The 14231-nt window shown below is 41.9% G+C and overlaps 1 protein-coding gene across 1 annotated transcript in view; it reads right to left on the reverse strand.

Annotated features, from left to right (window-relative positions):
• Nucleotides 1-14231, reverse strand: part of GADL1 (glutamate decarboxylase like 1) — a 168988-nt gene that overhangs the window by 69237 nt on the left and 85520 nt on the right. Inside the window, exon 13 of the mRNA XM_069088570.1 lies at nucleotides 10117-10206. Within this exon, the coding sequence (XP_068944671.1) occupies nucleotides 10117-10206 (90 nt within the window). The remainder of the gene's footprint in view (nucleotides 1-10116; nucleotides 10207-14231) is intronic.

Raw genomic sequence — 14231 nt, forward strand, 5'->3', positions numbered from 1 at the left:
TATCTATCTATCTATCTATCTATCTATCTATCTATCTATCTATCTATTTATCCTGTTTGTCTGTCTGTGTGTCTAGCTAGCTATATGTCTATGTGACTGGTCTATCTATCTACTTTTCTTTTTACCAGACCTATGATTTCATTTGTATGGAGAATACCTACATGAGAGAACTCTCTCTATCAATGAAGATTGGTATCTTCTCTGTAAAGTATTGTTTTAGAGAAGCAGTTATGTGGCATGATGTATGGAGTGCTGAACTTGTAATCAGGAATACCTGAGTTCAAAGCTGGCCTCAGACAATTATTAGCTCTCTAACTCTTATCTCAGTTTCCCCATCTATAAAATAGCATCGACCTTGTAACATCATCATGAGGATCCAATCCAATATTTGTGAAGTGCTTTGCAAATCTTAAAGCACTACACAAATGCCCTCTATTTTTATTAGAAGAGTTGCCTACAGGATGAGAGAAGTTACACAGCCAGAATGCACAGAGGTAAGACCTGAATTCAGGTTTTCCTCAGAGTGAAGTCCATTCTCTGTCCAGCACACCATCTCTTCTAGTAAGTACCAGAATAAACAACTTGAACCCATCTATAGACCAAATATGTAATAGAATCTCAGAAATAGGACAGATAAGGAGATATGAAAAGAGACCTCAGAAGCCTTCTAGTCCAGAATAATCCCTCTACGATATAACCATGAAATGGCTCCCTGGCCTTTGCTTCAAGACCCTACTATTTTCTGAGCAGTCTATTACACTCTGAGGTAGCTGTTAGGGTTAGGAAGTTTTTCCTTATTCTAAACCTAAGCAATCATCTTTGCACCTTCCAAACACAGGTCTTAGCTCTGTTCTCAGAAGTCTAGTAGAATAAGTCCATTCCCTCGCCTGCATTTCAGCACTTCAGATATTGAGGGCAATTCTTATGTCCAGTTCCCCTCCCTTCAAGTCATCTTTTCTCCAGGCTAACCGCTCTCAATTCTTTGGACCCATCCTGGTGTGGCTTGATTGCCAGGCCCCCCACCACACTGGTCATCCCCTCTTGGACACTGTTCTTTGTTGTCAATATTGTTTTTAAATTGAATGTCTACTGGGTCGGTAGCATATTCTCTATATACCTTGATAACACCTAGTCAATAATAACTGTGACATACTAAGGTAGTAATAAATTAAATCAGAGGATCGTAAATCTGGATCTGGAAGAGAATTTCAATATTACCCTATGTAATACCTCATTTTACATGTAAGGAAACCAAGAGTTGAAGTAATTTGTCTCAGGCCATACTAGTACTAAGTGGCAGCGTTAGGACTTGAGTCCTGGGTCTTCTACTGCATAGCACTGTCTTTAGTAAACCCCAAGGTGTCTAGGATAAACAGGCATTTGGAACTCTGGAACTGCAGTCTCCTCAGACACTTACTGGCTGGGTGACCCTGGGCAAGTCCCTTAATCCTACTTGCCTCAGTTTCCTCATCTGTGAAATGAGTTGGAGTAGGAAACAGCAAACACCTCCATCATCTCTGCCAAGAAAACCCCAGATGCGGTCATGAAGAGCTGGACATGACTGAAATGAGTGAATGAAAACAATACAACCACGTCAAAGGCAGGCATTGCCTTTAAGGTGACAGCTAGGTCCCAGTGGATAGAGACCTGGGCTGGGAGTCAGCGAGCTCCAAGTTCAACACTGCCTCAGATACTTACTACCTGGATGTATGGCCCTGGGCTATTCACTCCAACTCTCAGCTTCCACTTTTTCAGCTGTTAGATGGGATAATAATACCACTTAAATTACTGAGTGGTTGTGAGGATCAAGTGAGATAATATTTGTAAGCACTTTGCAAACCATGAAGTACTTTAGAAATGCTATTTTCCTCCTCCTTCCTCCTCCTTTCTCCTCTTTCTCCCTCTTCCTCCTCCTCCTCCCTCTTTCTCCTCTCCCTCCTCCTCTTCTTTCATCTTTTTTCTCCTCTTCCTCCTCCTCCTCCTTCCCCTCCTCTTTATCTTCCTCCTTCCTCCTTCTTGTTCTCCTCCCCTCTTCTTCCTTCCTCCACTGCCTCCTTCTTCTTCATCAACATCACCTTAATATCCCTAAATTATAGCACAGTGTTTTATAGTACATAGTACTATAGTTATTTTATTATACTACATAGTAAGGGCATAATGAATTGCTAAATTGAATTAAGTTGTATTGGAAGAATTGGGCTTTATAAGTTTGTTTTTAGAAGCAAGGATATAATTAGGGGTGGGGTCCCGGGGCTGGTAGGGAAGGAACAGAACAATATGTGTGATTGTCACATGGCTGATCAGTGCTGAATCCCGAACCCAACATATTTTCTGAGTATTCTCCAGGGGCCCCTGGTGCCACCTCCCTCTGCACGGTAGGAGATGAATTCCCCTCTCTTGTCTTGCCCACGGTCACCAATGGCATTTATTATACTGTGGGTTACAAGAGCTGACAGTTCTCCAAGACACGAGTCTACATCAGAGAGCCAAAGTGTTCTTTCAGTTTATTTATTTCTTTGAGCTCCTCAATCCAAGATAAACCCCCAAATAAATTTCAAGGGTATTTTTGCAGGCTCCAGGCTATAAATCACATGCATGTGCTCTCACAGGCTAAGAAAGAATACCATTGACATAAACTGCAGTGATAAATCTCCATCACACATACACGTGCGTGCATGTATAGACACACAAAAGCACACACACATACACATACACTAAAATGTGTTAAGAAAAAGAAATGAAAGAATACCTGAGCTAAAAACAATTCTTATTTTCTCAATCCTGTTTAACAAAAAAACAACCAGCCAGCCAACAGGTTTGGTGTATTTAGTAAGGAATGGACACTTTTGTCTAAAAATGTATACAGTCTAAACTCAGTGACACAATGACAAGTCACTTCACCCTGTTTGCCTCAGTTTCCTCATCTGTAAAATAAACTAGGGAAGGAAATGGCAAACCACTCCAGTATCTTTGCCAAGAAAACCCATGGCCAGTATTGGTAAACTAGGGTCCACGGGATCACAAAGAGTCAGACATGACTAAAAAAACTCAACAACAATAGATCTCCTAAAGGGAAAGGATTGAGGCATCTTTGTAAGAAGCTAAAGGAGGGAAGAGAAGGTCTGGCTCTGCCACCATGAGGAATGGGGAGTGTAGTCAACAGGTTGTTGAAACTTGAATGAAATCAAAGGAGGCATGGTTTTTCAAAGCTGCACAAGACACAAGTCTGAGAGGGAGAGATAATTCAGCTAGGACCCCCATGTCTTTTCATCTCTGTTCCCTATTAGATGTCGCACAGGATCATTACAGAATGACAGACACTCAGTGTTGGCAAGAACCTCAGAGGCCCCCAAGTCCCACCTGCACCTAACCAACATTTACCTGACAGCTCCCACTGGAAGTGGGCATCTGGCCTTCAACAAGGGCTAAGCCACCACCACCCCAAGGCGCCCATTTTGCTTTTGGTTAATTCTAATCTTAAGGAATTTTTTCCTGACACTAAGTCTAAATCTTTGTCCTTAATTCTGCTCTACAAAGCTTAACAAATTCTCTTTCCTCCCCTGATGTGTCAGTCTTTCAAATGCATGGAGACAATTGGTACGTTCCCATTAAATCTTCTTTTCTCCAACCTAAATGTGCCCAGTTCCTTCAAGTGATCTGTATGTAGTGCAGCAGGAAAGAGAACTAGATTTAGAGTCAAGAAGGCCTGAGTTCAAATCCAGACTCAGGCACTTACTATCTGTGTGACCCTGGGCAAGTCTCTTATTTCTCTACCTCAATTTCCTCATCTGTAAAATGGGGACAATATAAGTACCTACCTCCCAGGGCTTTTTTGAGGATCCAGTGAAATAACACATGCGCAGGACTTTTCAGAACGTAAAGCATTATATAAATGTTAGCTGGGCTGCTTCTCTTGCTACCACTGCTATCATCTCAAGGCCCTTTGCCATTCTTGTTACTTTGTTCTTTGCTGTTGTTCAGTCATTTCAGTCAAGTTTTCTTGGCAGATAGACTGCTGGGGCAAACAGGGTTAAGTGACTGGCCCAGGGTCACACAGCTAGTAAGTATCAGAAGTTGGATTTGAACTCCCAAATGAGTCCTCCTGCCTCCAGAATCAGGGCTCTGTGCACTGCAGAACTGCCTAGCTGCCTCCTATCAATGCACTTGTCTAAGCCATAGATTTGGTCTGACCAAGTCCAAGTACAGTGAAATGAGCAGCTTTCTGGCCCTGGGCACAATGACTCTCTTACTTGGGACTGTAGCTGTGACTTCACTGATATGGATGAGGACTCTCCCTCCCTATGTAGGCTGACACCTTCTCTACAACTTGTAGAATCCCAGACTTTCTCAGAGACTTGAGAGGCTCCATTGTCCATTGTGTCAGAGTGGGACTGGAGGCTCCTGGCTCTGAGGCCAGCTCTCTATCTTCTGTACCCAGAAGCCTCTTTGAACTTTAGTATTAAATTTTTAGTTTTATCTTTTTGCTTTTTGGAGGGCAATTGGGGTTAAGTGACTTGCCCAGAGTCACACAGCTAGTTTTTGTGTTAAGTGTTTGAGGCCGGATTTGAACTCAGGTCTTCCTGACTCCAGGGTCGGTGTTTTATTCACTGCACCACCTAGCCACCCCTAAATTATTAATTTTAAAATGACTAATTATATTCATTTTTCTGGGTTACCCTCTTGCATTGTTGACCCGCATTGACACTTGAATTCCCCTAAAAATCCCAGAGCTTTTTGTCCCCAGACAAGATGGGAACTAGCCAAGCCTTCCCAATAATTTTCTTGGAAAGTCCAAGCACAGGACTTTGCATACATCCCCATTATGTTTCATATCATTGAATTCAACCCAAATTCTTTAGCCTATCAAGACCTCTTTGGTTTCTGGCTCTGGCATCTAGTGAATTATCTTTCCCTCTCAGCCTCGTGTCTTGTGCAACTTTGAAAACCATGCCATTTTTGCCTTCATTCAAGAATCAATAAACATGTTGACTACACCCCACACTCCTCACAGTGGCAGCTCCAGACCTTCTCTCCTCTCCTCTGGTCTCTTTCAAAGATCCTCCTCTCCCTTCCCTCTTAGGATATTTACTGTTGCTGCTAGTCATTTAAGTCATGTTTGACTATTTGTGACCCTATGGACCATAGGATGCCAATACTGGTCATGAGGTTTTCTTGGCAGAGATACTGGAGTGATTTGCCATTTCCTTCCCTAGGTAATTTTACAGATGAGGAAACTGGGGCAAACAGGGTGAAGTGACTTGCCCAGGGGCATACAGCTAGTAAGTGTCTAAGACCAGATTTGAACTCAGGTCTTCCTGAGTTCTATTCACAGAGCTTCTCGGAGGAGAAGATGTCATGAAAAAGCATACTGAGAAGATATAAACTATCCATTACAGGCTCCCTCTTCTTCTCAGTTCTATACCTCAAAACCTTTTCCATATTATCTTATATTCCCTGTTCCTTTATTCTAGTCTTGACAAAGCAGTGGTCCTTCTCTTTCCCAAGTTCAAGCCTTCAACTTGTGTCCTTGAGTCTATCACTTCCTGTGTCCTCCCTTCAGTCACCCCTTTTTTTTTCAAATCTCCAGTCTCTATCTACTGACTCCTTCCCTGTTACCTATAAATTCATCTCTGTCTCTTTCTCATCATTAAAAATATCCTTCACTCCACCCCCAACTCAAGCTATCATCTTTTGTTTTTCATTCCATAGCCACACTCAGAAAAATCTACTTACCCTCATCCCTCCACTTCCTTTCTTTCCTCCCCCTGTCTTCTAAATCCAACTGCAATTAGGTTTCTTCCTTATCACTCTTTGAGGGCTAACCAGTAATCTCTCAAATGCCAAATCCAATAGCCTTTTTGTCTTCCTTCTTTCTGACCTTTCTGAAACATTTGAACCTTCTAACACCACCTCCTGGACATTCTCATTTCCTTGGGTTTTTATGACACTACCTACTCCTAATTCCCTAAAACAGGAATACAGAACTGCTATGTGTATGTGTGTGTGTGTGTGTGTGTGTGTGTGTGTGTATAAGCTATATATAACTGATCCTTCTCAGCATCCTTTGTTGGACCCTCATTGATTTCCTGTCCCCTACCATGAGTGTCCCTGAATCCCTATAATTAGTCCTTTGCTGGGTGATCTCATCAGCTCCTATGAGTTCAATTATCATTCATATGCATATAAATCCCAGATTTAGATGGAGTAATTATTAAACACTTACTATGTGCTAAGGTACTATGCTAAGCATTGGGGATACAAAATATAGGAAAACAAGATGGTGCTTACTATCAACAATTACACTCTTTTTTAAAACTCTTTTGGAGGGGGGAAACTGGGGTTAAGTGACTTGCCCAAGGTCACACAGCTAGTAAGTGTTGTAAGTTTCTGAGGCCACATTTGAACTCAGGTTCTGCTGACCCCAGAGACAGTGCACCACCTAGCCACCCCTACAAGCTTGCATTTTAATAACGTAAGACAAAATATAAAGGGAAAAAGAAGCAACCATATGTTAGATATCTTCAACTGTATGTCCCATAGACATCTTAAATTCACCACGTCCAAAACAGAATTCATTGTCTTCCTCCACAAATCCATTTTGAAGGCATCACTTTCCCACAGGCTCCCATACTTGAAACCCTGTAGTTTCTTCACATCTTTCCTAACCATCACCCACATCCCTGCTATCCAATCAGTTACCGTGTCTCATGGACTCTCTCTTATATCTATCCCCTTCTCTCCATTCACATGGCCACCACCTTGGCTCAGGTCCTTGTCTGGACTAATGCAACAGCCTCCTACATGGTCTCCTGTCTAACACATCCCTTCTACACTCCTTATTCCATACAACTGCCGTATTGATATTCCCAAAGCCCACTACATTCCACATCCTGCCTCCACACCTCAATGGCTAGAATGTTCTTTCTCTTCATCTCCTTGAGGGAAGGGACTACTTCATTTCTATGTTTGTATCCTCAGTGCCTAGTACAGTGCCCAATCCACAATTAATTACTTAATAAATGTTTGTTAAATTGAATTAAATGGAACTCTAGCCTTTTCCCGCTTTGAACTTCTATGGGATTTTGTACCTTGCTTCTGTCACCAATCAAATCCTGCCTTGTAGTTTACAGTGTCCCAATGTCTGAGGGGTTTTCAGCTAGTAAAACTTCAATATAGCTTTATATATAAAACACATAGCTATATTAAAATAATTTTAATGTAGCTATAATAGCTTAAAACTGTAGACTTTGGGGACACCGTGTATTTATTCTCATACATGTCTCATCTTCCTTACTGGTCTGTCAGCTTCCTGAGACCAAAGATTGTATCTTTTCATCTCTGGATCTCCCATACAGAGCTCAATACAACTCCTCACTGAAAATACTGCTTAGTAAATAACTTTAATAGATTATTGAGCATTTATATAGCACTTTTTAAGGCTTATAAAGCATTTTACATAAGCTAGCTCATTTGATTCTCACAATTATCCTTTTAGGTACTATTTTTATTCCCATTTTACAGATGAGGAAACTGAAGTAGACATTGGCTAAGTGGCTTACCCAGGGTAACACAGCTAGTAAGTATCCGAGCTGGATTTGAACTCAAGTCTTCCTGACTCCAGAATCTAAAAATTTTGCCCACTATGCCATCATCTGGTTTCAGACATCAACTGGGCAAATACTTTGGGATACAAGAGTATGTCAGACAGTGTATCAAGTACCTAAAACATCATTCATAGTAGGTGCTTAATCAATGGTTATTGGACCAATGGCTTTCAATCTGTTTTTTAAAAGGTTCTGGTTGAGAAGAAGAAAACCTCATGGAGTGCTAAGTAACATTTGCTTTTGGGGGGGGGGATGGAGGGCAATTGGGGTTAAGTGACTTGCCCAAAGTCACATGGCTAGTAAGTGTGTCAAGTGTCTGAGGGTGGATTTGAACTCAGGTCCTCCTGACTCCAGTGCTCTATTCATTGTTTCACCTAGCTGCCACATTCACTTTTAATAAGTGTCTTATTCTATATTTTTATTATATTTCTGTTCTCTACAAGAGCCAGTGTGAAACAGGGAATAGTAATCTGGCCTTAGAGTCAACTTCTGTTGTTGAAATAGACTGACTGTGTGACCCTGGACAAGTCACAACACCTAATCATTGTCCTAGGTTAGCCTGAGTAATTGGAAAATATTTAACAAAATAAATAACAAATACAGTAGGACATAGGTAATGTTAATATGCGATTTTCTGTGTCAATGTGCTGCCAAAAAGGATCCCTAAGCACAGTTTAGTTTCTCCTTTTTCTATATGAGTTTATACCATTGCTCTAGGCAACTCTCTAAGATTATGAACTGCAGAGAAAGTAGCAACCAGCACTGATAGAGGGAGTTCACTCATCAAGGACTTCCTTATACCAATAAAATCACAGGTCTAACAAAGAGAATGGAAATATCCAGGATTACTTATTTTTAGAAAGCACTTATGTCATAGTCTCTACTTCTTTTTACTAGATTCTAAGTAGTCTTATCAGTGGGATATTACTTTATAAAAAGAAAAAAGTCCAACACTGGTTTTTCTCTTAGCTCAAAGTATTTCCACCCCCCATCTCCCATGAAATGTCAGCAGCTTTCCATCAAAGTGAAAAATGTTAGCAGAAAGATCACGATTAAATTCTTCCTTCCTCCCATTCCGATTTCTTTTTATGGGTTGCTTACCATCAGAAATGTATTCTTAAGCACTTCTCTGCCTACATTATCTGACGATAATGCAAGACAACTCCCAAGGACAGTGTTAAGTGCCTGAAATAGGTAATGAACGCTCTGTCTAGACATGGACGCAGTGAATATCATTCATCGTTCCTTGGCTTCACCATCTGCCACCAGTTTTGATAGTAAGTAGAGTATTTGTATAATGTCCAAGTACATTATATTAAAGGCAAAGAAGCTTAATTAGTCATGTATAAATAATGAAAATGATAAACTTTCGAATTTGAGTAACATTTTCAGAGTAAAATATGGCACTGCAAATGGGGCTGTCAGTGGAGATAGCCAACAAGTTGTGACTGGGGAAGACTGTTGCAAAGATCACGATGGGCCGCTAGGTGGCGCCATAGTGCACAGAGTGCTGGACTTGGCTACATGAAGATCCAAGCTCACAATTTGCCCAAGACACTTACCAGCCATGTGACAATCTCTCTCAGCCTTAGTTCCTCATCTGTAAAATGGGAATCACAAAAGCTCCTACCTCACAGGACTGTTGTAGGGCTCAAATGAGATAGTATTATGCTTTGTAAATCTTAAAGCCTAGATGTCACAGAGTTGAAGGGACACAGCATTAATGTAATCCCACCTGCACCTGAACAGAGACCCCTTGATGACATTCTCAAAGAGTGGCCATCCACCCTCCAAAGAGAAGGAAGCCAATGCCTTTTCCCTCCTAACTGCCTCCCTGGGGTCTTTCTCCCCTCTCCCCAAATGACAGGCAGATGAGGTGGCCAATATTTTCTCAATAAGGAATAATTTTAAGACTTCCCCAAAGGTTTAAGAGGGTCAGCGGGTAGGGATAGGGGCTGATTAGTGGGGGCAGGAGGGAGAGAAAGCTGCCAGACACCCTCTCACTTTACCACTAGGAATCCCCAGGAGGAGGGGAAGAGGGAAGGATGAGCCCACAAGCAAGGAGACTGATTACATGAGCCTCCAGGACCAAATGGTACATTGGTCTTGAATGGCCATTGAATGACCAGGCCCTGATGCACCTAAATGTTCATGATCTCCTCTCTGTTTACCACCAATGCCTTCATCACCTGCTGCAGAAGCACATACTCTGGGGTTCCCACCATTTTCACCCTTAGAATATTAGGGAAGAGAGAAGAATACAAATTGAAAGCAAACTAAGAGAGCCACAAAGGTGTCCCCTAGCCCTGTGCCACCTCCCCAGTCCTGCCTGGCTTGTTATTCTTCCTCATTCTTACAGTTACAATCCTCCCTGACCATGGATCACTTATACTTAAACTGGAAGCACTCTGAGGACAAAGTTCAAGTCTTAAGGAGTTTTCTTTCCTGCGTCTAGCACACAGTGGCTGCTGAATCATCAGACCTACCAATGAACAGAATTCAGTTCACTCACCAGGTTCAGCTTTGCCCAGAACTCAGGTCCTTCTTCCATTGTCCTTAAACTTGGTGGAATGTACCAAAAGCAAACATTAGCGAACTCCGGCTGAGTAAGAAGAAAAGATAGGGAGTTTCCATTAACCTAGAGGGCAAATCTATCCACAGTGCTCACTGCCTGTCAAGGTTTCTACCACAGAAGGCACAAATGTGTCTCTCCATTTTTAAAACATGCTTTCCTTAGCTGCTTTAATACATTTCGTGTTTGTGAAGAATTACAAGCTAAAAATTCTGGTGATCCCATTTTACATGTAAATTCAATCAAATTCAACTAATATTCAAGGAAACAACACAGGGCAGGTAGTAGATAGAACAGTGAACTTGAAGTGTGTCCCCAAGACCTGGGTTCAAATCCTGTCAGGAAGTTACAAAAGAAAAGCCAGAAATCTTTTTGAAAAGAATGCTGCCCCAATTTTTACACTTAACTGGTATAAATGTTAGTCTGAATAGACTATGAAGGTTGGCTGAGAGGAAACCAGAATCAATGGAAAACTCTGTGTCACTATGCTTAAGTCACTTAATGTATACTAGCCTCAGTTTTCTCATCTGTAAAATAAGGAGACTGGACTCAATGAGCTTTAAGGTCTCTGAAGCTGAATGAATGAAGCATTTATTAAGCATATACTATCTGCAAATATATTGACACAGAGTCAGGAGATGCCAATTTGATAGGAAAGGGAGGAAAATGAAATAGGACTGGAGAAAAGCATTAGCTGAACTTCACCAAAGCTGCTTGGTTTCCTTAGAAGGAACCTTTCAGGTGACCTAGTACAAAGCTTACCCAAAGCATGGACCCTGTCTATAACCTCTCCACCCAGTGGCCATCTAGTTTCCTTGAAAATATCCAGTGACAGGCAACTCACTCCTCCTCCTCATGGCAGTTCTTCCCACATTTGGAAGGCCATCCTAGGATGCTGCTGTCCCCCACACTGTGCCCAAACCAGCCTTCCTGTACACTTCTTTCTCTGGTCTGGTGCCTAATCAAGCCAAACCTAATTCCTCTTCTGGTTGACAAACTTCCAAATAAAGATTTGAATTCCAGAATCTCAGATTCAGAAGAACCTCAGAGGTTATCTAGTCATTCACTGTACTGCTCCCTATTTTCCAAGTCATTTCCTTTTCTTCTCTGCAGTCTAAATATTCCCAGGTGTTTTCATTAGTCTCTTTTTCTAAAGGGGATAGTTCCTGGTCCTTTGACCACCTTGGTCACCCTCTTCCTTCCTACTCTGGTCTGTCAATTTCCTTCCTTAAATACTTCACCCAGAACTGGAAAGAATTCTCCAGCTATGTTCTGATGGAACCAGAACACAGGACTATTTCCTTGGCCAGGGTTTAGCTGGCCCAAGTCCACACTGGCCCTTTTGACCACTATGCTCATTTACATTGAGTTTACAATCCTCTAAAAACATACATCCTTTTTTTTTTCCACTCACCGGAACTACTTTCCTATCATATCTCTCATCTGTCACTTGTGCCATTTACTGAAAAGCAAAAAGCAAAACAAAAAACCTTAGATCCGGGATTTTTCATTTCATCTTGGTAGCTTCAGCCCATTATGCTAACCCACTGGAGTCTTTGGGGGATTTAGTCCCCTGATTCAATGTTATCCCTCTCACACTTTCTTGTCACCAGCAAGCTTGATAAGCATGCATCTATCCCTTAGACTAAATCATTGATTTAAATGCTGAACAGAACCAGGCCAAGGACAGAGCTCTGGGGTGCTTCACTAGAAAGCTCCCTTCAGGCCCACATTAATCCATCCATTAGCATTCCATGGCCTCCATCAGCTCCAGACGCACCCTACTCTAAAATCATTCAGTCCGGATCAATCCCATTAGGGAGAGATTTCGTCCAATGCCTTGCTGACCTCCAGATATGTTCACAGATATGTTTCCTTGTAGTCTATTAATGATAGAGAGGGGGGTGGCCTTGTGATGTCATTGGTAGAATCCGTTATTGTGAGTCAGAAAGTTTAAGCACTGCAAGGCATCAGTTGAGTGCTGGGGATATAAAGGAAGACAAAAGAGAAAAAACCTTCTATCAAACCTTCTGTCAGGACCTTTTCTGCAATTTATAGTTTTACTGAGTTGTCTAGAACATTGAGAAGTTAAGTGACTTGCCCAGGGTCATACAGACAATGTGTCAGAGGCGAGTTGTGAGTCAAAGTCTTTGTCATTTCTTGGCTAGCTTTCTATCCACTGCTATAACTCCTGTTACAGACAGGCTGCCTCAGCACCAGTTGAATACATTTATTAGAAAGGGAAAAGGCTCTAGTCTGGCACTCCCTGTTTTTAATGAACCCATGCTAAGTCCTTGCAAACGGCTCCTTTAATAAGTTTCCTTTGTTTTTCTGTTCCTGCCAGGAACTGACATTAAATCTGCTGTCCAACAGTCTGAATTACCCACCTTCCTTTCCATTCTGAAAGCCAAAGCCAGGATGGTTCCTCTCTGGCCCCATGGATCCCCTCCCTTTTGCTAATACAATCTGCTAGCAACCGTTTAACAATCACTTTGGCATCTTCCTTCAGGACCAAAAGGATAGCCAGCCTGGGCGGGGTGCAAATTCAGGTGACACAATAGCTCCTGCCTCAGACTGCTGCCCATTTTTGTTCACTGTGTGTCTGCTTCCTGCCTCTAGATTCCTGATATGGATTCCTTAATCTCCCTTGTGGGGACAGCCCATGCTGAGCCTCCATGGCCTTCCAGGAGGAGGGCTCTTCTCAGTTTGGCTTTGGTTTATCAGGCATGATAAACCTCCCCCAACATGTACCTTCTAACAGTCTCTAGCCATACACATGATTTGGGTTTCTTTTGTCCATCGCATTTCTTATAGGCTCTTTAGGTCAAGGAATGTAAAGTATCACTAGGCTCATCTCATCTCAGACACTGGCAATGTCCAGATACTATTCAGACTGACTTCTTAGAACTATGAAAGAGGTCCAGACCCCTTGAAGAATTAAGACATAATATATCTGTTCTAGGTAAAAGGGATGAAATTAATGTCAGACCTGTAGAAAGGCTTCCAAAGTCTTTAGGTTTAGTGAGCATGGGTTTACTAGGAACAAACCTGGACAAATTACTTTACTTCTGGGGTCATTTTATAGGGTTCCTAAGCCATTAGAGAAGGAGACTATTAGAGGTACCAATGTATCTAGTAATGCATGTGGCAAAGTCTTTCAAGAGAGAAATGTTCACTTGATGAAGTTCTATCTGGGAAAGAGGAGAGGGTCACAGGGATTGACCTCTAGAGCAAAATCATTTGAAGAGTGTTGCCTTAGAGAGAATGATAGAGTTAGAACAGACTGCTGATTTTTGACTGGGTTTGGAGGGGTTATGCTATCTGAAGTGATAGAAATGGAAAGGCTGAGGTGGCCAGAGCCACTCAGTGGGGTACAGGACAGCTGTCAAAAGTCCAGAATGAGATCAGGTCTAGACCTGATGACCTTGAGATGCAAGATCTCAAGAATGCAGAGAAGATAGGAATCCAGTAGCTGGAGTGAGCAGCCCAGGACTGGGGGGAGGAACAGAAGCAGGAATATTGAGCAGTGTAATGGAGAACAGTCAGAATTCAGACCTCACTACAACTCTCTAAGATACTTATTACTGTTATGTATGACCTTCACTTTTTGTCTTATCCCTCCACTAGACTAGAAGCACCTTGAGGGCAGGGGCTCTGTCTTATCTGAACTTTTTGCTGTGGCCCACACCCAGAAGACATCTAGTAGATACTAAATAAATGCTGAATTGACTTGGAGGGAATTGGAACTGAATAAAATTGAAACTGCATAAAATAAGACCCAGGCTGCAAACTGATTCTTATCAGTCCATTCCCATTAGTCCATTTAACTGATGAATGAGCTAAAGGGACAGAGGAAGCTGGAAGAGCAGACCAAAGATACGGAGGAAAATTGATAAATAATTGACACATTATTTTTATACTGTTATAACCAGTTGTCTTTACATTTGAGCTTCCCTGTTGGTCCCACCTCTTCCTAAAGTGATATTGGTAACTGGTGCTTAGTTTCACCATCATCACCATCATCATCATCATCACCATCATCATCATCACCATCA

Source organism: Petaurus breviceps, unplaced genomic scaffold, assembly GCF_028583685.1.
Source record: "Petaurus breviceps papuanus isolate PSGF00001 unplaced genomic scaffold, PetGlider_PUasm1.0 185, whole genome shotgun sequence".
Classification (NCBI taxonomy): domain Eukaryota; kingdom Metazoa; phylum Chordata; class Mammalia; order Diprotodontia; family Petauridae; genus Petaurus; species Petaurus breviceps.